At 48.9% G+C, this 27,942-nt stretch overlaps 2 protein-coding genes and 1 long non-coding RNA gene across 13 annotated transcripts in view; 1 reads left to right on the top strand and 2 right to left on the bottom strand.

Moving 5' to 3' along the window:
- The window catches only part of LOC148393839 (histone deacetylase 4-like), a 45,411-nt gene extending 19,725 nt beyond the window's left edge, over positions 1-25,686 (bottom strand). For 4 of the 10 annotated variants that reach the window (XM_088382482.1, XM_088382481.1, XM_088382484.1 and 1 more), the window contains exons 1-16: positions 9,799-10,237; positions 8,428-8,625; positions 8,208-8,353; positions 7,810-7,978; positions 7,616-7,736; positions 7,183-7,301; positions 5,452-5,580; positions 5,278-5,384; positions 5,087-5,209; positions 4,713-4,914; positions 4,386-4,597; positions 2,923-3,147; positions 1,483-1,672; positions 1,284-1,417; positions 816-918; positions 82-128 (exon numbers count right to left, since the gene is read on the bottom strand). In XM_088382482.1, coding sequence (XP_088238608.1) covers positions 82-128; positions 816-918; positions 1,284-1,417; positions 1,483-1,672; positions 2,923-3,147; positions 4,386-4,597; positions 4,713-4,914; positions 5,087-5,209; positions 5,278-5,384; positions 5,452-5,580; positions 7,183-7,301; positions 7,616-7,736; positions 7,810-7,978; positions 8,208-8,353; positions 8,428-8,625; positions 9,799-9,865 — 2,292 coding nt within the window. In that variant the 5' untranslated portion in view covers positions 9,866-10,237. The other 6 variants (XM_088382488.1, XM_088382489.1, XM_088382490.1 and 3 more) reach the window with 6 other exon arrangements.
- LOC148393840 (uncharacterized) lies at positions 10,509-22,268 on the top strand. The gene is made up of 3 exons (XR_015859761.1): positions 10,509-10,776; positions 11,836-11,905; positions 19,956-22,268. It is a non-coding gene; the product is annotated as an uncharacterized LOC148393840 (long non-coding RNA).
- Positions 25,687-25,774: 88 nt separating the features above from the next.
- pgap1 (post-GPI attachment to proteins inositol deacylase 1) overlaps positions 25,775-27,942 on the bottom strand; it is an 8,434-nt gene continuing 6,266 nt past the window's right edge. The window contains exons 26-27 of one of the 2 annotated variants that reach the window (XM_088382492.1): positions 27,794-27,931; positions 25,775-27,043 (exon numbers count right to left, since the gene is read on the bottom strand). In XM_088382492.1, the coding sequence (XP_088238618.1) occupies positions 27,796-27,931 (136 nt within the window). In that variant the 3' untranslated portion in view covers positions 25,775-27,043; positions 27,794-27,795. Of the gene's footprint in view, positions 27,932-27,942 lie in introns of both variants that reach the window. The other variant, XM_088382491.1, reaches the window with a different exon arrangement.

The raw sequence follows: 27,942 nt of genomic DNA, 5'->3' as shown, positions 1-27,942 counted from the left end.
AAAACATTCGACTGCTGTTGTAACAACACAATTAAGCGTGTTAGGCCAGACGTGTTTAATGAGGCGCTTTTATCAACTTACCCCAATGCCGCCGCATGGCAATCTCACAAACATGGGACTGACGGAACCTGAGAGCGAAAGAGCGGAGAGGGGAAAAACAGCAATTAAGATTCCAGCTGGTGACGACTCTTCAGAACGGTCGTCAGACTGGACAGCGAGTAAGCGTGAGCTTAGCGGTTCTGTTAGGTCTGATGTGCGGACGACAGCCAATGAGATCGCTGCTGATTGGAGAGACTGTAAAATGCAAATAATACACAAGCACTCCACGACCCGCTGCTCCGGCCCGACGAGGGCAAACACAAGTTTAAGCAAAGAATAACGCTCACAGATTGCTGCATAACTCGCAAATCTCTGCATTTGACTTTGTGACCTATTGCAGGAGTGAGTAAGTGTTCAAGGCCACTCCTTAATTGGGAAAGCTGAAGGGGTTGGGGGTGGGATTAAAAAAAAAAAAAAAAAAAAAAAGAACATCAATGGGGTCTATTGGGAGAGGCAATTTTAGAGGATCTGTTTCTTGGGGGAAAAAAAACAGTGAGAGCAAGAAAATAAAACACAAAGTGTTGACAGCAGGACAATAGCATATTCTTTAACTCGCCAGTCGGATTGCACAACAAAGTTAACCTTTTGTGTGCTGCCGGATTCCAAAGACGCAAACAAAAGGTAAGCAGAGCTGCAGCGTCTCCAGAACTCACTCGATTTGTTGTTTGTTTTAAGACATGCAAAGGTTGCAAGAAATGAATGGCAGCGCTACTTACAGTCCAGCTTCTGCCGCAGCGGGTTGGTTCCATACAGCAGAACGTGAGCTTCGGAGTGGACCGTCTGGAGTTCCTCAAGTGTGGCTTTCCTTCCCCGGATGCACTGGACACAAGAAAGACCTATTAGCCACACTCTGAAACTATCCAGTGCCTCAAAGCCATTCCGAGATAATGATGAATGTATGAGACGGAATTAACAAGTCTCCATCTATTTCAAGTTGGACTACAGAAACGTGAGCTCAAGGCGATAACTGGCGAAACACTGCCCCCTATTGGCGAAAGCCCCTCTTGCGCTCTGGCGTCCATTCAATTTGTAATCAAAACGTAATCGATGAGGATCATTTTCAAATACACTAAGCCATATTGGTATTTAAGGACGCCATTTAAAACGGGTACATTTTATTTGGATTGTTATATGAATCAATCACATTCAATTCACTTTTGATGATGTAATTTGAAGTTCTTTACCTCGCAGTGTCCTCTGAGGCCCGTCTCCTGCAGACGCGACCAGATGCTCTGGATGCGACCCGCGTGTTCTGGGTGGCTGTTTGTGTTGCCGCACATACACTGGTGCTTGTGCATCAACGAGTCGTACACCAGACCTGAGCGATCGACGCAAAAACACTGACATTTGCTCATCCTTGCAAAACGATGAGTCCCAACAGACCTGTGGTGAAACGCGTCTTGACGGCCGGCTCCTGCACCATCATGGCGAAGGAGGCCGCGGCCGGAGAGGACTGGGCCCTGGAGAGGGGGCGGTGGGCGGCCAGGCTGACGGGCAAGCCGGCCGCCTCCATGGATGCCCGGTAGCTCCTCAGCTGCTGGATGCGCTGCTGCTCCAACAGCTGGGCTTGCTGCTTTCACACACAAACACACTCTGCTAAGTGAGGTGGGCCCGCATTTAGTATTTTATTTATTTACTTTATTTGCTCATTTATCCCCCAAATGCGCTTAGTCCGTCTTAAAGCATTAAAGTTCCTACTCTAGCGTACACCAATATAGTCAACTTGCAAACAAATGAGGGGCGAATCATTTACATGCAGCTTTTCAATGAGTCGCCGAGACCCAAGCGGAGGTTTTAAGCATCTGTTTTCGGGACGTTCAGCCTGCCAGTGGGGACTGCGCGTGCTTTCTCTGGCCATAAGAGGGCGCCCTGGGCACATATTTAAAGCTGTGAGTCCAGATGGCGACTGCTGACGCGTGAGGTTGAAAAAAGCGACAGTATTTGGGGGGGAAAAAAAACTGTGAAAAGTGAAAATGACACTAAAGTGCCCTTGTCCAACTGTACATCCAATCTGATGGAAACTTGAGGTAAGCATTGGCGAGCGTTTTCCACTCCCCGAGTCAAGCCATCAAGCACTCGTGCGTTGCCATCCCGACAGGCGTGTCCGCTTACACTGGGGGCGCCATGGCGACAGCCGGCCGAGCGTCTGATTGAATTTGGCCGAGGCCGGCGAGTCGGCAGCCGGCAGGGATGGGCCAGAGCGAGATAGGAAGCGGACGCGGCGTCCTGACTACGCGTGTCGGTTTGTGCGCGTGTCTCGCAAAGATGTTATCGCCGCTGCCGCTTTACTCCATCAACAAACACAATCTGTTGGTGTCATGAGTGTTTGCACATTCTCAACCGGTGGGTCGCAGAAAGCTAGCAAATAAATTGCGTAAGAATGCGTCCTTTCAAAATGTACCGGGGGCTATTTTTTTATCTCGTCTATAAAACGGGTCATGACTTTGCAAACACGAGGAAGGTCTCATGCTCGCAAACATGTTGCTTGAGAAAGTAGGGACACCCTGGACTGGCCGCCAACCAATGGCGGGCCACGTACAGACGGCTTTTCTCTTCACGGCATCGACGGCGCGGGACAGACAGAAATGCTCGCCACCATCGCCCCGTGCTGTGGTGTTGCATAACTTTCCGGTGCGAATGAAACTGACAGAATAGTTCAAGCGTGAGTGCGAGTGAGGTGTTTTGTTGTCCATCTGCCTTGGCTGTCTCCTCACTTCCTTTATATTAAAAACCAAAAAACAAAAAACACCTCGTCTTGCATAATAATTGTGAGAAAGTATTTCGGTATTTTCCTTTTATGCTAAATTTTTTTTAAAAACTCACCTGTCGGAAGAGGAGCTCCTGCTCGGCCTGTCTGTTGTCCTGCTCGTGAGGGTCGAGGGGCTCCTGCTTGATGGCCACGGAGCAAGAGGACGGCGAGGAGGACGGGAGCCCCTGGTGCTCCCTCAGCTCCTCTTCCGTCTCCTCCGGGTGACTCTGGTGCTGCCTCGACGACACGCTCGCCGTGGAGCTGGCGGCCGAGCTCTGCTCGCCCGGCTTGGACATCATCTGAGCAGAAAGGAAAATGCGGGAAATGTCACACTGGCACATTATTTCTCACTTCAAGCATTCGAGCGGACCCGTTCTCAGAACTCATTAAGCATGGCTAACGTGTCCGGGCCTGCGTGAAAGGGGAAAAACACAGAGTACATGATGGCAGCGCTACCAAAAAAAAAAAAAAGAGGAAGTAGCGAAAAGGCATATTTTGTTTGTTTTTTTTAAGAATCATTGTGTGATTGAATTATTAGTCCATCATCGAGGAGTTTGTGTGGGTCAGACACGGAGCGGAACACTGTTAGTGCATGCAACAGACACACACACGCACACACACACAAGAGGAGGGGGGGGGGGCTGGCATATTGCCCAGGGAACAGTTCATTGACGTCAGAGCGCAGGCTCTTGCTTCATCCCCGTCCTTCTTTTGCAAACAAACTCAAAACAGCCACTCAGTCCTCACTACCTTCCTTTTCTGTCTTTGCACCAAAGAGTGCAAGCAAAGTGGGAGCGGGGCAACCACGCCATGCACACACACACACTTGCACACTAATTAGCAACGCACAATGTTTCAATGAGAGCTTTTGGATATTTTGGTAAGTAATAAGTTTGTCAAGAGCAATAAAAAAACAAAAACAAAAAAACTGAAAATAAATAAATAAATTTAAATATGAATGATTCATGAAAGCATCCAGGACCTTTTTTGTGGAGAGACTTAAGAAGCACAAGGGTTAAGAGGTCTTGAGATAATTGAAGTCTTCAGGTAATTTTCGTGTGCACGTTTGCTTGTCCTTGGCCCAAGCCTCATTTGCACCTCGCAACTACTGTACATACGCACACCAGCGCGCCTCACGCGCCCACCATCATTAGGGTGAGTCACATTTCCTGGAAGCCATACACGGAGGCAGCATCGCCGGGAGAACAGTTGCCATGGCGACCAACAGAACATGAACGCACAGACTAAATGCTCAGGAGACTTTTTTGATTGCCCGCTGTACATTTGGATTTGGAGACATTAGGGGATCACTCACCTTTAAACAAACTTTGGCGTACAAGGGCCACATTTACAAATATAAATGACATATAAATCATTTGGGCAAATATAGAAAATATCTTTTTTGAATACTAAAGTAGAGTAAAAATCATAATCTTTGCTCATTTTTCAATCTTATAATTATTTAAATTAAGATTAAGATGGACGATGCAGTTTGTAGATTAACAAGGAGAAACGACAAGTAAGCAAAGAACGGCACCTTGCTGATGATATGTTGCTGATGCTGGAACTGCTGCTTGTGCTTCTCCAGGAACTGCTGGTGCTGCTGTTGGACCACCAGCTGCTGCAGGGCCTGGGCCTGAGCGCACGGCTGCTGCGGAAGGGGCGCCGACTGGGTCCGACCCAGCGGGTGATGGCCCCGCGCCAGCTTGGACACGGAAGGCGCCGCCAGTGTCAGGCCGCCTAAGCCGACTGACAAACACAAAAGCGCCGCCGCCGCCGTTGGGACCCGATACTTTTCTGTTTTTATCTGTTATGAACCTTAAATTTGAAATAAATAACAATTTTCACTGCCGACGGTACTGACCCATTGGACTGTGGCTCTGCTCCAACAGCACCATGTGTTGCAGAAGGGGGGCGTGGCCAGCCACACCGCTTCCCGCCCCCTCTCGCTCCAGACCTGAAGATGCCAAGTAGGCGGCGGGCAGGAAAGGGGGAGTCAAAGGAATGGCGGCGGCGGCGCCGGGCAAGGCCAGGCGGCTCTCCGCGTCTTGATGTCCAGATATTGCCTACAAAAGAAAAGAAAAAAAGAAGGCAGACATTGTTGAGACGCAAAAGGAAGTCAAATGAGACATACCGAAGGGAGGAAATAAAAGCGGCTTGCTGTCATTTACGTAAGATGCCCTCAAGATGCTTGGCTGACGTCTGTGCGCGTTTACCGAGACGCCATTGGACACTTACGGCGCTTCCGGGACAAGCGGCGGCCGGCAGCCCCAGGGTGATGTTGGGCAGCGACGGGGAGGTGTAAAGCGAGAAATGGCTGACGGAGCCGTCCCTCAAAACCAGACGCTGGAGCAGGGACGTCTGAATGGGGACAGAAGAGGCACGTTTGCCGCGCTCGGGTGGTGTGCGAGAAGCCATCGTGGCGTTACCTCTCCCGGGCTGCCGGACATGGGCACGCCGTTCTCGTGGGGGATGTTGCTGGAGCTGTTGCTGGGGGAGCTGGGACCCGAGCCGGGGGCGCTGCTGCATGCCGAGTCTGAAAGAAAGAAAAGCCGTTGGCGATTCGCCGGAGCCAAACGTCGCGTCCGTGGAAATGCGCTCACCGGCGATATCCAGGGAGCGTTTCTTGGCCGTGGGGACGGGGCCGTCTTTCCTGCGGAGGAGAGGGCTGCTGCGGCGCTCCGTCACTTTCTGCTTGAGCCGCGAGCGCAGCTTCAGGTTGGGTTCCGAGGCTGCCAAGAGCACAAGGACAAAGTTAGCCGTCATGGTGGATGACGGCCCTTGCCCAGCCTTGCCCTTCCCCCCCCTGTCAGAAAATCTCAAACAGAAGGAGCTTTCTTCTCGGCTTAATGACTCGAGCGGGGCCGCTTGCAAAACGCGGTGACCTCTTCCCAGAGATCAGTGGACATCCTGACAACGACTTTCGACTCATCCCTTTCTACAACTAAGTTTGAAACAATGAGAGCCAACAAAAAGCGGCGGATTAAAGGGAGGTCGAGAGAAGCGCACGAGGGCATCGTGACTTTGACGCTCGTTAACGCCGAGCGTGCAAAAAAAAAAAAGCCGCGTTGTGTGTGCGCGTGTGTGTGCGTGCGCGGGGCCCAGACTGCTTTTACTGCTGACACTGGCGCTTTGACTCACCTCCGCTCGTCTCTGGCGCTAATTCCCCGCCTCTCCCTTGCCCTTGGCATAACTTTCCCTCCTCTTCAGTTTTTTTTTTTTTCAATCTCAGCAATACCCAAAGCTAAAAATAACACATGAAGCAAATATGGAATTTTCCACATGGTTTGAAGTCGGACGCTCGACCGTTCTGCTCTTTTGTGTTTCTCAACGTCGTGGTGGGCTTTGTACTTTTGCAGACATTTAAGGACAATCCCACCTCGATGAGACCATCAAGGAGGAAATTGCTTCCATTAGACAAAACATATTGATCGATTGTCTGTTTGGAACACCGGTGAGTTGTTGTCACCCGCGCGGATTGACTCATTCAGCTTTTTCAAGGAAAAGCAGCAAGATGTGCAGCAATCAATACTTTCGCCGAAAGTCAACAGGCCCAATTCCCGGAAATGCAGGCGGCACAATTGATTCAGACAACTGGCTCGGTTCATTAAGTAACTTTGACGCTCATCACGGTCCACAAATGTGCTCAACGAGAGAACGAAGCATATTTGGAAATTCATTCCTACAAATAAATAAATGGAAAAATAACTAAATGGGAAATAAATAAATAAATATTGTATGACGCACACTATCAAACATGCCTCCAGCAAGTGGATCCCAAACTTTTTACACTAATCAGCAGCCTAAGTGTTTGGCTGCAGATTCATTTCTTGCATTTTGTCTGAGCTCACTAGACGGAAAATAATTCTCAGCATATCTATAATTCACATGGACATCACTGAAATGGGTCACCGTGAGGGGCGGGGGGGGAGCGCTCGGTGCGTGACAGGGTTGCTCGTCAGAGGCGCGCACAACAGTGGCGTCCTGTGTTCCTCACTTCCTGTTCACGGCGCTGGTGATGTCACAAGCTGCCAGAGAGCGAGACGCGAGAGCGGCACGTTTCCCCGAGGCAAAGGTTGAGGCAGGACAGCATCTGGGGATTTGTCTGGATCTGTCCAAACACGACGAGCAAACGGGGCGGGGCGGGGCGGGGCACGGCCAAGACGTCCGCAAATAAAAGCGCAAATTATGTTTCGCCCTTTGCGTAGCAAACCACGCAACTCAAAACAAGTTCAATTCAGTTGTCGCTATCAGGGGGCAGAAAAATAAAGAATAAAAAAAAGCCCTCATGCCTGGCATTTCTCAGCGCCGTTCAGATCGCTGCTCTGGCTTACCCGTTTTGCGTAGCGGGAAGTCGTCTTTTGCGTCGTACGTGCCCAGCGCTGCGTGCTGGTATGCTGACATCAGCGCTTGTGGGGGGGAGCTTTGATCCAGAGAACTGTGTTGGGTTTTCCTGCGGGTGGCAAAAATAGTCAAAGGTCACCAAACCCGCAAGCCTCGTGCGTTCGTCGTGTCCGACGGCACGCGTGAACTGGCGCGAGCTTTTAAAAGCTTTGCATCCGATTGTCATAGCAACGAAAGCCATCACCGCCATTGGCGTGGGACACAAGCGGCCCCTGAAAAGCCAGCCGTGGGATGAACTTCATCCACCTTCAACAACTCAAAGAAAGCCCGTCTCCATTTGCAAGGTCAAGTGGAGCGTTCTGAACGCCGACGTAGGTGGAACGGAGGGAGAAATGAGACTGGTGTGCCAACTTCCTGACTCACCCGTACCAGTAGCGCGGATCGCCCGACAGACAGTGGTTGAGGTTTCGATGAGCCAAGGCTTTCTTCTTGTTGAGGACAAACTCTTGGAGCCGCATCTTGACCTCGGCGCTGGCCACCGCGCCTGAGACGGAGGCGCAAAGTCAGCCGGCCGGCCTCTCCTGGCTTCTCGTCTCCATCGTATTCATTCCACTCACTCTCTTGTCCGCGTTCCTTGTTTTTGAGCTGCAGGAGCTTGTGTTCGCGGTGCTGCTTCTCCAGCTGCTGCTCGTTGCGTTGCTGCCGCTGCCTCTGCTGCTGCTCCACCTTGCGCTGGTGCTCCAGCAGCTCCTGCTGATGTTTCAACGTCATCAGATCCTGCTGGTGCTGATGACAAAACGAAAGCGTGGATCATCAGACGGGAATTTATTAACGTCACAATTTAGCTTGCCAATAGCAGATCATTGAAGTTATTTGATTAATCATTAATGGTTGCTTGAAATTTTGCGCTCACTCAAACTTCCTTGATGTTTGCTTCAGAAGATTAAAGCTTGACGATTAATGACTGTCACATCTGAGTCTGGACTGCGCCACCATGTGGCTGAGGCTCCCTCACCTGGATGTGATCATGCAGCTGAGCTTCATGTTGCCTGGACAGCTGTTCATGCTGCCTCTGGAACTCAGCGATGAGTAACTGCCTCTGGAGCTGCTGCTTGTGTTTGAGAGCCACCAGCTCCTGCTGCAGCTGCTGCTCTTGGTGGCCTTCAAAAAAAAATCAATCAATCAGCCTCTGCACCGAACGGAGTCGTCGCGGCTCCGAGATCAACGGCGCTCACCGACGACGGGCCCGTTGTTCGGCTCGTCGGGCGGTGCCGGGTGCAATCCATACGGGGTTTGCTGTTGCTGCTGCTGCTGCTGCTGGTGGTGATGGTGGCGGTGATGATGATGGTGGTCAACCATCCGCAGGTCCATGGGGAGGATGGTTGTGGCGGTGGGGGGCACCTGCGAGGGCAGTGCTGCTGCGCTCACGTCAACTAGAGCAGAAGAAAAGCTTACTGCCAAGTGTTTGATGAATTCAAGAACAAAAGGGTGAAAAGAACTTTGATTGACACGCACATGTGCGTGTCGCTCACTTTTCAGCCCAATGCAGATTTGTAGCGGACACTCGTGACGCGTGTTGAGCAGCGGGACGGAAAAGTCTCGACACGGCTAAAAGCAAACCGCCGGTCACCGTGGTAACCCATCCAGCGTGGTATCCCAACGAACGAGGGAACGATGCGATCCGTTTGTTTATCATTCCGTTCGTAAAGATCAGACCGGCCCGCTGCCGCTCGTCGATACCTCCGAGCCATTGGCGAGCGTCTCCTACATATCCCCGCCGACCAATCGGCTGGCGATTGGTTACTGGCCCAGCCAGCCGGTCACATGCTCGGCACTTGGAACTTGACACCTCGTCAACAGAACGGCAAGGAGAGAAGAAAGGGTGTGGCGGGCCGGCTGGCCGGCCGGACCAGACATGCTGGTGCATCAGTGTGTGTGTGTTTTACTTGTAAAGGTCGTGTGGCAGATCTTGACACCAAGGATGATTATTTTTGGGGGGTGCTCCTTATATTTGAATAGGGAACAAGCTAATTTCATCAAGTTAATCAGATGTAAACATATCAATAAGATTGACCAATTTCAGCATTTTTTTCCCCACCCTTCCGTTCAAAGGTTGATTATCGCATTTTGGTCAATGTGCTCAAACGTCAACAACGACAAAAACATGTTAGCAACGGTTTTGCGATAACTTGTACCTGTTTGCAAGGTTGAAAAGACATCACAGCTGGCTGATAAATCTCAAAGGTCATCCCTAAAAATCCTTCACATTAATTGCAGATAAGATAAGAGATGCCAAAGGCACCTTTGACGGCTCGGAGATGTTTCACCGCCAATCAAAATGATGGCAAATCATGGCGCAGGCCTAGCTACTCTTGAAGCTCGCTACGACTTGCATACGATGCTGACCTGGAGCTAACTTAGGCTTCAGGGAATCAAACAACCAACTTGTTGCTTTGGAGTCTTCAATGAAGCATGTTTTGGAAACGTGCCAGGGTGAACATGCAAACCTGAGAACTTCCAGGCAGACCTTCAAAATCCAATTGACGTCGCCTCAACTTTTTTTCAAAACAAACCTCGGCGAGGCCAATTTGTGACAGATTACTGACCGTCAACCTTTGAACACGGCAGAGCGCAAGAAGCTTCGGGGAGGTCCAGATGCGAACCCTGTGCCATCTGTTCTGTCCACTTGGACGGCGGCGAGAGGAGGAGAGTCTCCGCACACACACCGGGACCATTCAACAAACACTGGCGGCTCTACTCAAGGCTGCCTGCACACCCACGCAGCAAATGAGTGTGTACACACACACACACACACACATACACACACACAGCAAGCAGCTCATCCAAGGAGAGGAGGAGGAGGAGGAGAGCGACAACCCGGCGGGCCGGCCAGGCAACAGCGAGAGCGCCAGAACGTCAAGAGAACCAGATTGAGTCCACATTATTGACTCAGACGCAACGCAAACAAGTTTCGTCAAGAGGCTCCAGAAAAGGTTGAGCAAACACGCTTTCCATTCCATTCCATTCCATACAGAGCAATAACAAGAAGCTCTTACCCATCAGTTGCGCTTCCTCGGAGCACGGTTTACTGCCAGCGAGAAAAAGTGGAAAAGTCAAGTGAGCTGCTTAGTCCGTATGGGGAGAAAAAAACTCTTGCACGCAAACACAGCGGACCGATGTTGTTTTCCTAGTAGAGCGAGAGTGAGAGCTCTTTCCCACTCTGTCTCGGTTTTCCCTCACTGGCTCGGTCAGGTCTGCCCTCCGGCTGCCTCCCTCCCTCCCTCCCTCCCTCCCTCGCTCTCCCTCGCCCCTCCTACTCGCTCTCTCTCTCTGTTTTTCTGCGGGGGTCACTTTCTGCTTTCTCGCCTGTCAAGATTTGACCGACGTTGCTTTTTATTTGGGGACGCTTCAGATGACGAGCAGAGCGACTCGCATTCGGTGTGTGTGTGTGTGTGTGTGTGTGTGAGTTGGTCCACACATGCGCAGTTGCGGCAGAGCCCTCCTCCTACCCACCAGCAGTCCAACAAACACTCCAGACGCTTTCACTTGATGAGTGGGCACCACCTGCCTGGCCTTTTCACGTGGTAACCACTTTTCTTGCTTTAAAAAAAAAAAAAAAAAAATCTTGCATTCCTATTAAAAGAGACATAAAGTGGCTATATAAAGCTTTGAAGGCTTTTTATAGCCACTGAGTGACATTTTATTTTTATTTTTTGAACTCCATCATATAGTGAATTTCACCTATCACAGTTTTATCTGTTGAAGATTTTTTTTTTTTTGCATTGAAATACATTTCCAGTGATCTTAAGTGTGTTTCAACATGATAACAAAATGTGGGCGGCTTAAAAAATAAATTATATGATCTGAGATTTTCACCTATCGCGGGCGTTTCTGGCACAAAACTGTGCAGTGTGAAATATTTTTTTTTTGTTATCAGCGTGTATAGAGTATGAGAACATCTGTGACTAGCGACTTGATGTTTACCTGTGCGTGGCCGTTGTGTGTGCGTGTGTGTGCATGTATTTACTTGCCCGCCCGCCCGCCTGCTGCGTTTCCAGAGCTATTTTTGAGTAGAACGGCGGATGACGTCCAGGTTTTCAACCATGCCTAAACGCACACAAACATCTTATCAGCAGCGCTGACGTCAAAGGCTTACCTAAGCTCCGCAAACTCGATAAGAGCCCAAATAGTACGCAAAGCCGCTCTTCATTTTTAGAACGGGGAAGCGACCCGTCGCTGGAGGGCAATGACCCGACACGGTGGCGGCGGCGACCTAAGTGACGGTAAACAGGCAGTGGGAAGCATGGACCATGGGCAAAGATCACTGCGGATTTGGATAGGATTGCTTTCATGCCATTGCTTTAGGAGTGAATACATCCAATACATGTTCAAAGCAAAAATGGTGCAGGAGCATCACGTACTTGCCTTAAATTTTTGGTTGGCATTTTTGGGGAGGCTGGAACGAATTAGTAGTGTTTCTATTCATTTCAATGGGGAGAGATGCCTTGCCTTGAATATTTGGTTGGGATGTTTGAGGAAGCTGGAACGAATTAATGGCGTTTTATTCATTTCAATGGGGAGGGATGATTTGAGCGTCGATCGGAGCGATGAAGCATGCTCACTTATTGCATTTTTATTTTTAGGTAAAAAATAAAAACTATCGAGCCCATGTGCCATAATTTGCATTGGCCGGTGAGAGAACCAGACAAGGCGGTAAGTGAGCATATCCCAGCTAAATATCTCCTGTAGTTACCCGGCGTGCATGTGTGCGTGCGCATTCAATAATGCATGTGGCATAATGATTTCAAGGCATGTCGAAGTCGGCGGCAGCCGGGCAGACAGCACCGATGAATAAATCATGCAAAGCCATCGGCCTCGTAATGTACACGCAAATACGGCGGCAAGTTCGGCAAAGTTCGGGGCCCAAAACGTCAACTTTGATTTTTCTTGGAGACTGGAAATGGAGGTGGACCTTTTTTTCATCCTCGCCCCGAGAGTCAAGTACCGACCGGGACTCCGAAAACGTGAGCTGCGCTGTCATTCATTATTGATTAGGGTTATTTATAATACACAGGCATTCTCTTTCCACTTCGGTCACGTCGTCTCACGGATGTGGCCTGCTGAGACGCGACATTTCAAAAAGAAAAATGTCTGTCTTTGAGAAGAAAATGTGCAAAATGTCATCCATCATGCGTCTTCATGGAAAAGATCTGATTTCATCGAATGTTTGCAAAACACATTTGTTTTTGTTCTGGAGCGAGGAACTCCCTTCATTCATATTTTACACGCTCTCCTTCCACGCTAATGCCTTCCGGGGCCCGCGCCGAGCTTGCAATAGAGCGAGAGCCATTAGCTGCCAGCGACCACGCCGGCCCGTCGGCACTTACGCTTGCCCCTGTGCACACATTTAGTTTTGAGTAACCTCAAAAGGCAAACGCTGGAGCAATTAACCGAAAATGGCAAAACGTCACAGAACAGGATATGAAGTCATCATGCAAATCTATTCTTGATATTTTTTTTTACGTTTGTCAACTGTAATTCCACCCTTTACTGCCACAGATGAATATATTCGTCAAGTATGTTGTCATGACAAACAGATCCCCGTAGATGGCGGCGTCGCATCGCTTTGGATTTGAGAGTAGCGTAGCTTTTGAGTCGAAGATAAGCGATGAATCGCAGCTTATCGTACACATTTGAGAAGTTGAAGCGCCTCTAACCACAACTGGCCCTACATCCCAACTCCTGATTGGTCGACAGCTAGGGCACAATTTTCACGTCCTGGTTCTTATCCCGAAGCCGTTGAGGACGGACAAATAGCAAGCGCACAAAAAAGGCTTTATGCGAGCGCGTGGATGGTTTTGTGGTCCACGAGCCCAGCAAAAATCTTTGGGAACGTAAAGCAAAAGGTCTCGAGTGCTCATCCATTATCCATGGCTTCCAGAAGCTTCTGCTCAGGTTCTTAAAAGCCTTTACACAGCACACACATCTCTGCATTAACTAGCCAGAGGAAGCCAAAGAGGGCCGAGGAATGTCCGCAGTCAGATGTAGACAATATACGTCCACCTAACATTGGCACAAAGCGTCAAACCAGCCGTGAGTGATAAAACTTTTGACACCAGAAAGCTGGAGCATCCTGGCCACTCTTTAAAGTCAATAATGTCCTGGCATGAAGCAACATTCAGACTTGGAAAGGAAAACTTCATGTCACATTTCCTTTGTTTTGTTCTTCTAAAGAGCACTAAAATTTTACGGCTAACTGTATAGATTGCGTAACACATCCAGGAAACGTTACAGCCCTCATCATCATATTTGTCAATCCCAAGCAAAACTCATTGTCATTGTTTTAGGTCTAGCAAGAATGGTGGCGTGCTCAGAGCCAGACTTGTTTTTGTCTTCCAGCAGAGCAGACAATGTTTTAGCCTACTTTGTCTGCTCCGCTGCCATTATGCTGACAGCTGTGTGTGCGTGTGCCCGTGCGTGCGTCTAGGCATGTTGACATGAAGGTCACGACCTCCGAGCTATAATTGGGTCGTGATAAACTGCCGTACTTTCACATTGGAATTGACAAAATAAATATTATATATATTATATATGGGCCAGATACAGCCCGCCACATCATTTTATGCGGCCCGCCAAGACACATTTACAAATTACAAATTGTCTTCACTTTTATAAAATACAGATATTGCTAGCAATTTATGTTAACATTGATCTTTTAAAAGTATTTGAACAGTTTTTACTGCCCTCTGATTTTAAAGCCAGTTATTCATCCGTTTGTTGTGTAGCCTATACCTTCTACAATATAAGGCTTGGATAGCCAGAATGGCCCTCAGAAGGAAACTATGACTATGATGCGACCTGCAACAATTTTCTTTTTGACACCCCTGCAGTATGATATACGGGGGGCGGGGGGGACTCGAGGTAGCTGCCACTGAATACTGCCTACTCCAAACTGGCAGCAGGCACGGATCTCCATGCCAGGTCAGGAGCGTGTGGGTGTGGCGGTGGGTTTCTGCGGGCCCATCTGGAGAACTGGCAAGCGGGCCCGAGGGCAACGCGGGCAACGCGGGCGGCCCCCTGCTGATCAAACAGGAGGCGTGCAGGTGCCCATCTAGAGTTTCACTGCCCAGATGCAAAGGTTGGGCGGTAATGGTGACACTTTAGGGGAAAAAAAAAATCATGTATCATGAAGGACTTATTTTGAATTATTTATTGATCAAAGCAAATGAGTGTAAATGAGCAAAGTGACTTTTCTGCGGTCACTGATTGCTTCTCCAAATAGTTGCAGAGAGAGAGCCGCCGAGCTTCGCAAAGGCGTTCCTTTGCTCGTTCCGTTTACAAGTTGCGTCACTTAAAATAATTCTAAATATTGACACACTGTGTAGCCGGCGCACACGCAGACACTTCTGCTGGGCTCGGCGGGTCGGGAGGCTTGCCAGCCGTTAGTTAAGTCAGCCTTGTTTCTTCCTAAGTGTTCCCGCCGACAGATATTCCGTTTGGTTTGGCTCGGGGGGCCGAATTCCTGCCGCAACATGGCTGCTTGAAGTGCGCGCCACGCCACGGCTGATGTTGGCCCTGCTAAGCTGAAGATTGATGCGCTGCAAGCGCAGCCAATTAGCATGGACTTGAGGGGGCTTGGGAGTTTGCCGCTTACCAATTCACCCATCTTGCGTGCATCAAATCCACAGCGATTGCTTTGAATGATTTTGCACACCTGGTGCTGCTTCTATATTTTCATAGAGAGAATAAAATGTTTGGTGACTTTACGACCTGTACATTTTGGCTGACAAAATATGTCAATGTAACGCGCGACTGTCTTCTGGCCCGTCTAGTTTCTTCTCCCACCTTCCTCCTCAATTCTTGCGGCGTCTGTGCTCTGATAGCTTGCTATGTGTCAGTAGCGTGTGGGCTGCTGCTGCTGCTAATTTGTGCAGAGTGGGAGAAAGCTTTTTTGGCATGTGGCAAAAGTGTATTTTAAGCCGTACAATCGCAGGCAGGCAGGCAGGCCGGCCGGCCAACAAAATCTGAGAGATTGCCGACAGGATGGACGTCGACAGGGAGATTCAGTTAGAAAGGTGACTTCGTATTGTTTAACAAAATCGATTGCAATTTCTGACAGGTTTTATATCAATTATAAATCAGAATATACGGGGCTCATGTCAAAGGTGACAACATCAACAACATACGTAATATGCACGGCGACCAATGACGACCGTGTCATTTGTTTGAGTGCGGCTTGAGCGATGCGCCGCGTGACTGCCTGGCAATATAGATCATAAACAGACTGGCAGGACAATCCACGGCCGTATGCGCATTGCACAATATAGTAGTTGCATGTGACGAGCAGAATTAGTAACCATCTGCTCCATCCATGCCTTATCAGTATTTCCTCCGCCGCACGAGATAAACACACCACACGTGGTTATCGGGCAGCATCATTCCACAAGAGCGTTACGATTAAAAAAAAAAATTTAAAAAATGACATGGTGTCACATTAACTAGGTGCGAAGCGGCCTGCAAAAATAGCAACGTTTTCCGGAGTCAAAATGTGTTGATCATAAACACAGAACAAACCTCGGGTAGATCGGCAGTGGCTAGGTTGCGCAATATCATATCATGTAGGTTGACCCAATAAAAATGGCGCAGTGGGCAGATGGGCCCTCTCGCTCTCTTAAGGCTTCTCGCGTTTCATAGCCTATGTTTGCTCAATTCATCTGGCCTCGCTCGCAGCAGCGTGAAAATGCAACCGGTGCAACAACGACTGTCTTCTCATTTTAACGCCCAAAACCAAGTTGGACAATTTCGCCCTTTGTCCCGCCTCGAGCAAATTAGCCATCAGTCCTGCTTTTTCATTCCAACACAAATACAAGGCTGCGCCGAATATTTCTTAGGCCCTTTATTTTCATTTGCTTCACTAAAAGTATATTTTTTACTTCTATGGACATATTTGAGAGGCGCTTGAAGGTCAAACGGAGCTTTTATCCTGTCCGTCCCACCATCATCCCACTTAACCTTATTTGGTTTTTAGGTGGAACATTAGATAGAATCAAATCAAAAAGCTTGAACCTCAATCCAAAGTGGGCCTTGGTACAGAACAAAAATGTTGCTTTCCAAAATTAGAGACGAGCGAGAAGCTCTTTAAAAAGGTGAACATGTGTTGTGCAAAGACCATGGCCGCCGTTGCCAGCCTCCCCCTGAAGTCAGACGGAGTGCGGTGGGCAAGGGGGGGGGCTTCAGACCGTGTGCTATATGTCACACATGAAAAAGCAACAGAGCAGAAAATACACACAAAGGCTACACATTTTCGAGGGTTGCTAGGCGCTATTTTCAGCCCGAGCAGACCGCGCCATGATTAATACATGGCAGAAGGAGGCACCGGATTAAATATTCACATCTTGCACAGCAACACACACAAAATGCACAAGTTGGGAAATTCAAAGCTCAGCCTGGCTTCTTTGTTTCCCGGCCTCACGTTAGCAAAAACACAAAGAGATGACTTGTACTATGTTTTGCCATTATCAACTGGAACAAGTAGGAGACTGCTGCTGCTACTTTGCATCTGAGCAGATGGCGCAAGGCAATACCACAACTTGATGGAAACACACACACACACACACAAAAGTGTCATCACTTCATTGCACTGAAGCCAGTCAAGATGGGACACAAAGAAAGATCTGAAAAGTGCAGATGACTACGTAAGGAAACGCCACGTGAGCTTTCCGTGCCGTCCGGCTCGACGTCATTGACGAGCGGGGAGGAAGACGGGGTCAAGGGCTCTTTGCCTCGACACACAGGAATGGAGAGGAGGGACGGACCGTCTCCGTGGCAACCGCAACAAACAACTCCAGAGGTGTTAGCAGCCTGAGGGCTTAAAGACACGCAAAGGCGAACGTGGGGCCTCAGTCCGGGAGAGGATTTAATCCAAGGGGCGGTGCCGAAAAAAATGCGGCCGGCCTTCTTCCTGATGTCTGATAGAAGCAGAAATCGACAAACGGCATCATCGGCGCACGTGCGGTCGATAAAAATAACACGTCGACTGGAAGGCCGAGACAGACTTTCTTGCGGGTAGACATACGTGAACGCCACATGGAATAAGGAAAGGCGGCCAACGCCAAGCCAGCCGTGACTGGCAAGGAGACAAGTTGGCCCACAAGCGGGAACGAGGAAAGCTCCACCTTTGGGGAGATGGCAGAGAAAGCTGGCGAGAGGCTGCGAGTCCCCGCCCCATCGCCCGCCCGAGCAACCTGGATGCTGCGAGACATGCCATCCACGGATATCTCAAACATTTAGTCCTAATCCATGCCATTTTCGAGTAAACGTGATGCTTTGACGCAAATTCAGTTCCCGAGTGGGCCCGGCCCAAAACGTGCGAGTGTGGAAAAGAAAGTGGAGAAAAATGTGCCGTGACCTCCGCAGTGGAGGGGTCAGCGGGAAGACAGAAGGGCCTCTCTGTTTGGACACATGTGGACATCACATGGCAGATTCCGCCACGAGGGTCAGAAAGTTTGCATTGAAACATGTGCACGGCCAAAACGGCACAATTTGGTCTTCCAAGAGCGCAGCAGGTGTAGCGAGAAAAGCAGGAACTGAACGTAGCGGAGGCAGAAGCTTTTGCTTTCTCCAAATCCTGGCAAAGATCACAAAGGGGCGTTTGCGGAGGAGGCCTTCAAGAACATGACGTGTGGAGCAGCAAATCGGGAGGGGCCTTTTGGTACAATGCATCCACAGTAATTAGGGAGGAATTTATTACATGTGGCTCCCCTCTGACGTCAATCGGCCGGCTCCCCCGATCAATGTTTAGCGTCGGGTTCCTTTTGGCAAAGCTGGGTGCCGGGTGAGGTTTGGAGGTCCGCACTGACGACTCCGAACGCCCGCACTTTCAAACGGCAGTGTATTTTGGCAAAGCCGTTGACACGGACTCATTGGGTACATCAAAAACCTTCATTCATTGAAGAGCTCGCTCGCCAGCCAGAAGAAGAAAGGCCGGATTGTCTTAATTCCCAGCGCCCGTTGAATCCGCCCGGCTATTTGAAATATCCACGTGAGCGAGCGTGCGTCGAGCGGACATGTCACCCGAATAAGACTCAGTGGGGATTATCTGTCCGATCGGAGTTGATCGTTCACTTCCTCTAGAGTTGAGCTGGGCTGAGCTGGAAAAGAAAAAAAAAAATGTTCTTGGCATCATCCGCTCAATCTGAAGGGAACATGAGGGGATACTTGCTTTGGGTTTAGCGGGTTTGTTTTTTTTCCCGGCCGTACGTGCCAACTTTGGGTTTGCCTGAGCTTCTTTTGTGAGCCGTGCGAATGGACGGAGAGTTCCCCCGCCATCTGATGTCAACAAACTTCATCGGTCGCACTAATCCACTCTGGAGCGGAGTCATCTTTGCGAGGCACCTTTTCGCAAGGACGCCGCGGCAATTTCCGAGCTACCGACGCGTTTGTCTCTTGTCGAGTGACTCATGGCGGCCCGGGAGAAAAAGTGAGTCACACAGCATTTGCAGTAGAAATGCAAAATAAAATGCAAGGTTAAAAGGGAAACTTTTCATGTCTCATTTGGCGGATGGTTTATTTTTCCCTCATGATGGCGGATAAAACATCTTTGAGGTCGCCGCGTGCACCGGCCGGCCGGCGTCCATTAAGCAACGCGGACGCCGGCTCAATTTGGAGGCTTTCAGCAGCCAGCCAAGTGCCCGGGATCGTTAATTTGAGACAAAACGAGGGGGCGGGGCTTGCATTACGAGACGCCGACAAAGACTGGACTCTGAGTTCAAGGGGCACAATTCAGAATGGAGCATCACGTGAGAACGTGTTTGTTGGCATCAGGCAAATCCGTCCCAAAAAAACGAGGCCAAGTCATCCGCCGCTTGCAAGGTGCCATATTTGTCTTTCTTTTGGATTTGCTGGGTTTTCTCGGGCTGGCTTTTGGTGGCAGGCCACTGTTGATTTGCGGCGGACAAAAGAGGTGAGGGGCCCCCCTTGGGATCCATCCGTGCAATGCCCAACAAAATGGCCTTTGTGGACCCGATTCACGTGTGTAGGGAGAACAGGGCTGCTTGTGTCTATTAATAGTGTCTAAAAATAGAATTTGACATTGTTATTGTTTGCGCGCATTGACTATTATTCGATTTTCTTTGTGTCCATGAAATACGCTTGCCTACAATGACTTTAGGTATTTTTTTTCCACAAGATGAAGAAACCCAGATGTAATGTCCCTCAAATCAGTGCGGAAAATATAATTTGTCATCAGCAAAGTAAATAAACGGCCATTCTACAGTGGCGCCAATTTTGCCAGCATGCGGTCTGAACACGGTTAATGACATTGACAGAAGCGTTATTGTCCCAATCAAACAAATTGCCCGCTGAAAAGACGAAAATTGAGGTTTTGTTTGAGGGAGAAGCAAGTCAAGCTCGTCATTCTCATCTTGCGTCGTAGCTGTTTGTTAAATAGCAGACAAAAAAAGGTGATCTATGGATTGCACCCAAGCCAAAGCCAAACTTACATTGTCAGCTGAGAGATTTAAATAACATTCAAGATTTTTTTTTTTAAATACCACACTGGGTATAATCATCACGGAATAATCAATCATCATAGCAGGAGACTTGGCATGTGATCACTTCACTGATTTTCTAAAGCCTGAGATGAATTTTGCCTTGAACAAAAACAACTCAAATGTCTCACATTAGAAAAGGAACAAAAATGGAGATGTTTGAGTCAAGGCGGACAGTTGTAAATTTAGCCTCATGTCTTCTTATTTCTTCACAGTTATCCGGTATTTTCCTTCTGGCCAAGCAGCCTGGGCTCGCCAGCTGGCCGTGTGAGAAGGCATCTTTGTGGGGTCAAACAAACATTCCCACGGATGGCCCGGTGTTGGCGTGTGTGTCGGCGTCTTACAATGGCATTTCCATGCGAAAAGTGCGTCTCGCCACCGCACGGATGCTCGCTCATTAGAGCGGCCGCCCCCCCGGCGCAATCGTGTGAAAATGCCCGATGGATGCCGACACGAGACAATCGGCCCGGGGTGACAAGCGGGACAATGTTGGCGCACAAAATGGACGCCTGGCACATTTAATTCACGGAGTCCAAACTTGACTTATCCGACCAATACGAGATCTCTTCAAATCTGGGAAAATCCTGAGTCGAGCAAGGGACAAAATCTCATTGCGTACATTTGACGAGGCGACCCGATCTGTCGGCGATTTTGTCCAGATTTGCGGCTCCATTTTTAGATTTCATGGCGTCCGCGCAGATTAGTGGCTGGAAAAGTTCATTGTGGCTGCCGAGAGCCAGCCGGCGCTAAGCCTCCGCTCTGCTGGGCTCAGCGGCATTGTGTAACATTGGATTTTGTTTCGGGTTATCGAAGCCGCGGGATTACATCCTCGCCGAGCGAGCCACCTGACCGGCCTCGCCACCGCCGCCGCCGCCGCAGGCTACACAACAAATCTCGCGTGGTCACAGCCTCAACGGGACATCAAGGAGGTCCACAAATACTGCAGCGGTGGGAAGTAAACATCCAGTTTTCCACTTTGGATCGTAAATTGATTTGTGCACTAATACTGCAGCAGATGTGCCGCCTTTGGGGTTCATCTTTGAGGTCTTGTGTGTTACTTAATCTGCAGGGACATCTGGACTGCCGACACAATCTCTCCAACGACAAAGCCGGTCAAGCTGTCACAGAACCTCGGCGCTCTCCAGCGAAATGCAAAGTTACACGAGCACAATCGTTTGTCCTCCACAAAGAAGCGGCGCATATGCTAGACAGCGAGCGAGAACCAGGGAGGGAGAGAGAGAGAGAGAAAGCGAGGGCAAACAATAATGAGGCTATAATGTGTCCTCGCCGACAAGAGCTTCCCTTGTGCTCCAAAAGAGAGCGTTGTTATCAACTCTTGGCACCTTCCTTCCACCTCGCCGCTGAGCAGAACGACACCGTGAGAGGATGAACGTAATGCTATCAAACTTGCCAGCAAAATTGAGAAATGTTTTTAGGAGGGACTTTCGCTAGACTGTGCAAAGTGTTTCTTTAGATAGTAAAGGTGAGGACCAATCACAAGCGTTCATAGTCGACAGTGCGACACTGTACATTCTTTTTTTTCTTCTTTACAAAGCGCTAATGCAAGCCGTCTTAATTTTGTTGTCTTCTCCTTGTGACAAAAAAATCCCCGGGATAAAACCGACACGTCCCCGCTCGGCTCCCCGCACGTCACATGAATAATTCACAACCACCTGTCACGGATCACTCTTCAGAATAAGATGCTTTTGTTCTTTTTTCTTTCTACACATTTCCTGAGCCTGATGCAGCACCTGACAGAATGTCACGCACGCCTTCCAAGCTCGACATCTGCGAGTTAACTCCCTTTCCGTTCTCAATTTGACAGCCCGGATCATTTTGAAATCCGTTTATTGGCTTGAAGCTGGAACACTTGCCGAAGACACGCAGGGAGGACGTGCAAACTCGGCAAGGGAAAGATTGGCGACCTCTTGACTGCGAGGCGGTCTTGCCAACCATTGTTCCACTGTGCTGCCGTCAATAAAGACAAAGAGCGGTACAGAATAGTGTCGGCCGGTCAGCGCTCTCAGTTTGTTCAAAGTTGGAGGCGTCAACACACTGCACAGGGATTCTCTCTGACTGTGCGTGTTGAGGTAGCGAGCTGCATCACTATTTATTGACGCAAGGGCCCACCAGCCATTACTGCTGCTGGCACGAGGCGGCGAATGAGAGACTTTGTGTGTGTGTTCTGACTCGGGCGTCCAAGGCCATAAGGAGAGGTCCAAAATGCCAAGTAGCGTGTCAACATGCCAGCCTCTGCCACCCAGGTTTAAGGCGCACAAAAAAGCCCTTCAGCGCTCCTCAAACGGCAAAGAGCGAACTGTCACGGACTTGGAGAAGGCCTTAAGGAGAGCAACCGGACGGAGGAGGGGCGGAGCAACACGGGAACTAACGCCAGCTAACTTTCTCTTATCTTATTCTCACTCCCACTGACCAAAAAAAAGGCAAATGTTGATACTTGTTTAAATGCTGCATATCGATCGTTAAAAATTAAAACTCCGTCATTAGGTGCAATAGTTAGCAGTAAACGGGGGCCTTAACTCGCCAAATGGCTCATCCCGAATGCACTCGCGGCGTGTCGCGCCGACAGCCCCCGGCCGGCTGGGGTTTCTGCTCTGATTGATTATAAATAATTCAGACGCCAGCGGCCGAAGATTTCCCACCGACACGCTCTCCGAAGACGTGTAGAATTTGATCGGCCTCATTTTACACAACATTGACTTGGAAAGAAAGAAAGAAAGAAAGATGGGCATGTATGAGCATTGGATAGAAAGGAAGTAAGTTGTGAGCGTGACTAAGTCAAGGAGTCAGTGATCAAAGTGTTCTAGGTGCCACTGCGAGGGAAGAAGGAAGTGACACTTTCCGCTCCAACGGGGGTGCGCTGACGTAAGACGCCGAGCTGCTGGTTTGCCGCGTCCACAGAGGAGACGGAGCGAGAGCGTGCGGCATCTGCTGTCGGGGCAAGGGCGGATATGAACGCCATCTATGGAAAACGCCATATATGAAAAACTCCATCCATCCATCCATCCATGGCCGCCCCGAGGGCGCCGATGCGACCAAACGGGCGTCCATACGGTGCCGGTGAGGCGACCAAAGGCATGAAAGGGGCCGCCGGCTGTTGACGGCGTCCACAATGGTCGTGGCTAAGCGTGCCCCAGCACAGCGTGCTCCTTTCACAAGGCGCCATTAATAGACTCCATTAGCAAGCATTAGCGTGACATCCACAACATGTCCACAAACAAGGATGCCTTTCCAAAGCGCCAACCCTTCCAACACTTGCTAAATGAGTTTTGGAATCGGGTTCAAAGTCAGGACAGGGGCCCGGCCAGGCGTAGCGCTGCCCCCCCCCAACCCCTCGCTCCACAAAAATGGGGCTACTGTTGGCGTCGCGGGCTACGGCCAACTATAAGAAGTCGAGCGAGCTTTGCGGCGGCAAGCTCATTGGATCAACACAAAGATTCATCAAGCCTCAAATCGCATCAGTCGAGCTTGAGCGATTCTGCAGGGTCACCCATTAAATGCTGGATGTTCATTTTACTGCGTTGAATCTTCCCCTTGTCTGCTTTTTAGCGCTCCCGGCCAATAAGCGCCTTCCTCTCTTTCATCTCGTCAACTTCATATTTCATGATGGGGGATGCAACGGGGCAAAGAGGGATCACAGCGAGCTTTCGCTTTTGTTTTGCATCTGACCGTGTGTGCCAAAAGCTGTCATGATCAACATAAATCCAAAGAATGCAAAACAAAGCAGGGCAAACCATAGGCAATGTGTAAATGTTGGTCTCTAAAGTAACATTTGAAAAAGGATTGATTGACTTTAATATCTGCCGACAGTGCCGGAGACTTTTGAGGAAAAAGGGGGGACGTGTATTGGTTTTCTATTGGCGTCATGAAAAATAGATCATGAGGGTTTCTATGGGGAATTTGCGCCCCCTTGAGGAGGCAAGGGCTTTCCAAGCAAGCATGCTAATAAAATAGGTGACAGGTATTTTAAATCAACCAGTCCCGGCCCTACTTTGAAATCTTTTATGAAATAAGATATTTATATATCCAAGTATAGGGTGAGGGTTAAAATTACATCAGAGTAGGACCAGTTGAAAGTAAGAGTTTTTTTTTTTAAACTAATAATAATCTTACCGCTGCAGTGGTTTGGACCCAGCAAGGCTGCTCTCCAGAGCTCAAAGGCTGAAGAGGGATTTTTTTTGCTCCAGTGACGTCATGATGCAGCAGAGATGCACTTTTGGAAGACTCCAGCAGTCCACTAAGGAAAAAGACACAAAAAAGTTGGCCGCCATCACACAAACAACTGGGAGCTAACCCTAAAAACTAAATATTACCACTGTCTATTTTGCATTTATCCGCGCTTGTTGACAACATGACGTTGACAACATGACGTCGACAACATACAAAAGTTCAAGTACACTCCGTCTCCAAAGCTAAAATTAGCAGTAGGTACTTGTAAAAGTCGTCAGGAAAAACAAAACACCAACCTGACAAACCTCGTTACTTGACATAAAACAACACAACTTGTGTCGTCCAAATGATGCCGAAAGTCTGAGCCGCGCTCACATTTTGTGCCAACGACAGCCTGCCTGCACCCTTTGGGGCTCCTCTGCCGCTTTCCGGGAGCATCACCCGAACTTTAAAGAACGAAATCAAATCAGTTGGTCGGCAGAAATGCGACTTTTCCCACTCTTTTTTCTTCTTCTTCCACTCAGCTGTCATAACACGCTTCGTCCATTTCCGGAATGGGCGGAGCCTCTCGGAGATCACTGTAATTGATTGGCGGCTGCGACGTCACACTGGCGGAGCGTGGACGGACACGCCATTAGGTACACTTAAGTTTTGGTTTTCTAAAGACAGTGACGCCATGCGTTCTCTCACACCCATATATTTTTTTTTCATTGACAAAAACTATATTACCTCTGTTTTATTTTAACTTAGCTGAAACAAATTGTGGGTTGAAGTACATGAGGAATTTGTCAGTGTCTAACATGCTCGACTTTCTAAAAGATATAATAGTGTCCTACCATATGTGTGTGCCTTGGGCTGCTTCCTATAAATGCAAAGGCGAGTGCCAGCGGGTGGACGAGAGCTATTTGCTTTGGAAATAATTGCAACGGGGTGCAACTCCACAGCATTTACTGCGACAATTTCCTAAATGTCCTCTAAATCCAATTTGGATGATCACAGCCTCCCACTTTGCAAGTAATTGCTCATTGCCCACTCACTAATGGCTTCTTCTAATTTGGCCAACAACTGCCCTTCAAAGAAATCCACCCGTCCGTTTTCAACAGCACTTGTCCTCATTAAGATCACGGCTGGCTGGATGGATGGACCGATGGACAGGCGGACAGACTTTCTCGAGCAGTCCAAGATAAACTCGCAGTGGTGCTTGCAAACATCTGTCAAGGCTGGCAAAGTGACAGGAAATGGCAGCAGCGGCCCGCTCAACGGGAGCCTACTTGGCAATTTCCTGCTCGCCTTTCCACTTATGGAGGGAACCGTAAAGTGGGAGCGCAGATGAACAACGCAGCGTTTTAGTTGCTATGGCTCCACAGAGCCCAAAACAACAGAAACAGAGCATCTTTGAAAGGAAATATTTGGGATAATGATGCCAATAAAAAGCACAGCTTGATAGCGGGGGCGATCCGTGTCCCTGCCCCATTTCGTTACCATGACGACTATAAATGGCTCCAAGCAAGATGGCACGGACAGTATTTTCCTTTCCATTTGCAGCACTTCGTCGCTAAATGATTCAATGAGCGTAGCAGATGTGTGCCCCAATAAATGCAACTCGACTTACCTTCTTTGAGACATCTTCACAACTCTTGATGAACACGTTATCTTGGGAAAGAGAAAACATATCAGTATGTGTTCTTCCAAGAAAATGTGATGCAGCTCTGCTTACCTTTTGGCTACGACATGCTGACGTTTCAGCTCGTGTCTTCTTGAATGTGGCTTAGCTTCATCAATTGGTGCAAAGAGTGCATCAAATGTCATCCAGGTCACTTGAATTATGGTGGACTACAAAAAAGGCAACGCTCCAATTTTTTTATTTTAGTTTATATTTATTACTCATCAGTTTCAAGTCATTACAGAGGACCGTTTGTGGGTTCTTAAAGGGTTTTGTCCATGTGATTAATTTCGAGTGAAAGTTTTGCATTTGATCCACAACACTAAACTGCGCTGACACGATTGCACAAAAACATTGTGTTGCGTTACCACGCGTATCGGCCTCACAGTTTCCAATTTGTATCACCAAGTGGCAGATTTGGCAGATTTGAAAATCAGCTATCATCAGATCCGAAGAAGGTCTAAATACGATTGAGCACATAGACTAAAAACAGTGTTGCTGGACACGTCCACGTAGACACTGAACAGATACCAAAAGCACAAAAGTTGGCACGTCATCACACAGCTTTTGCTATTGGTTATTACAAATTGTCAACAAAATCCAGCAAATGAGTCCCACTTTCTGCCTTTCCAAAGGACCACTTGGGCTGTTATTTGTTTCCAAAGAGGCACTTGAAATGAAATGATGATTCCACACGCACGGCTCATCAAGTGTTAAGGTCAGCGCTGTATGCTTAGCCCTCCCGTAAGCTCCTTTTAAGTCCGCCTGACACATGGGCACGGTTTCACGTTTTGCAAACATCACTTTTGCGTTCTTCAACAGCGTTTGCGCCGTTGCTGAGCGGGAGGGTGGAGCGAGCGAGGCACACGAGTGTCGGACAAGCTTAGTGTTAGCGGGCAGTAAAATGGACAGCGACTTGGTCCATATAGCGTTGGAAACAAGTGTGAAGCTTGCCAATAAAATCATGTGGCAGGGATCACAAATTTGCCTCGCCGTTAGTGGGAGGCAGGCTACCAAAGCCAGCTCGTGTGAAGGCATCTGGTGTCCGCACAGACTGAGGTCAATTGAAAGCTTTCCCCCACAATTGAGAAGGGGACAGCTTACCACTGTGCAAAAACTATTGGCTGTGTCATTTTGCATTTGACGGGAGGGGCAACAAGTCACATTCAAAAGTCAACTTTTTCCTTCATTATGTCCTTTTGATTCAATGTGAATGAGCAACTGGGGGTTGGGGACCGCCGGAGGAGAGGAGGAGGACAAGGGAGAGAGGACATTGAAAAAGAGAAGAAGAAGAGGAGGAGAGGTTACCGAGGACATGAAGGCTTCCCGTTGTGTTCTTCGTGTACTGCATTGGCTTGTGTGCGGCGTCGACTTTGGCCTGGCTGGAATGCGTGACGACTGGCAGGAGATGAGGCTGAGCTTCAACAGTCCGTCGGTAAAGGCAGTGTAGGACTTTATACACAGTGAACAGTATCATGCCATAAATTAAAAATCATAAAAACATTCACAGGGTTCAAGCCCTGTCGATGAGCTTACGCATCCCAAGTGTTACTTGGGGCAGAGCTATAGACACACAGCGGAAGGCAAACTTGGCTCACCGGCTTGCTCCTTTTTGGCAGGTACAGTGGTGCCTTGACTCGTGATACGAGTGCCAAATCTCAAATCCTTTGTCTACGTTCCGGTGCGATAATCTGTTCCAGCTTTTTTGTGATGAGAAAAATTGCACTTCAAACAACATAGTTAAATGACAGAGAATGTAAAATGTTAATTTGACGCTTCCACGCCCATTGACGTTGTACTGCTCCTTTTCCACTAGAGGGCAGTATACTGCTTAAAAATACTGCCGAAAAATCTAATGCACCAAGAAAAGTCTCATCTGAGCTCAGTAAGGCACAGTAATATTCAGACATTTTTCAGAGGACCTTCGCTATTCACTGGAGCCCCACCGCTCTATGTGTTGCTGCACCGTTTGTGTGCGACATCGCCATTGCTTAAAGGGTTACGACGACTGCGACATCAGCGCAACTTTCGCGAGCCCGGCCGTCTTTGGCAATTCAACCGCTCGTTAGTCAAGGCGCCAGTGTGGTTCGCCGAGTCATGTATATCTATGGCTCTGCTCCACTGAGTGTTCACAAAAAAGACCTTTGAGTGGCGAGGCTTGTTAGAAAAGAAAAAAAGAAACCCAAAAACAGAAACAACTACCGTCAGAGACAACATAACGCCAGGGGGGCCAGGGCTCCCAACAGGAAGTACGTCACTCTGTATAGATGGAATGGGCAGAAGATCACCATAGCGATGGACACGGGCAACAGGAGAAATGACATCAGGGGCAGCAGTTTACTGGGGGGAGG

The sequence above is a fragment of the Syngnathus floridae genome, chromosome 8 (genome assembly GCF_059516105.1).
Source record: "Syngnathus floridae isolate MCC-2025c chromosome 8, RoL_Sflo_1.0, whole genome shotgun sequence".
Lineage (NCBI taxonomy): Eukaryota > Metazoa > Chordata > Actinopteri > Syngnathiformes > Syngnathidae > Syngnathus > Syngnathus floridae.
Note: the sequence above shows the minus strand (reverse complement) of the source record. Positions and strands in the feature narration are given on the sequence as shown.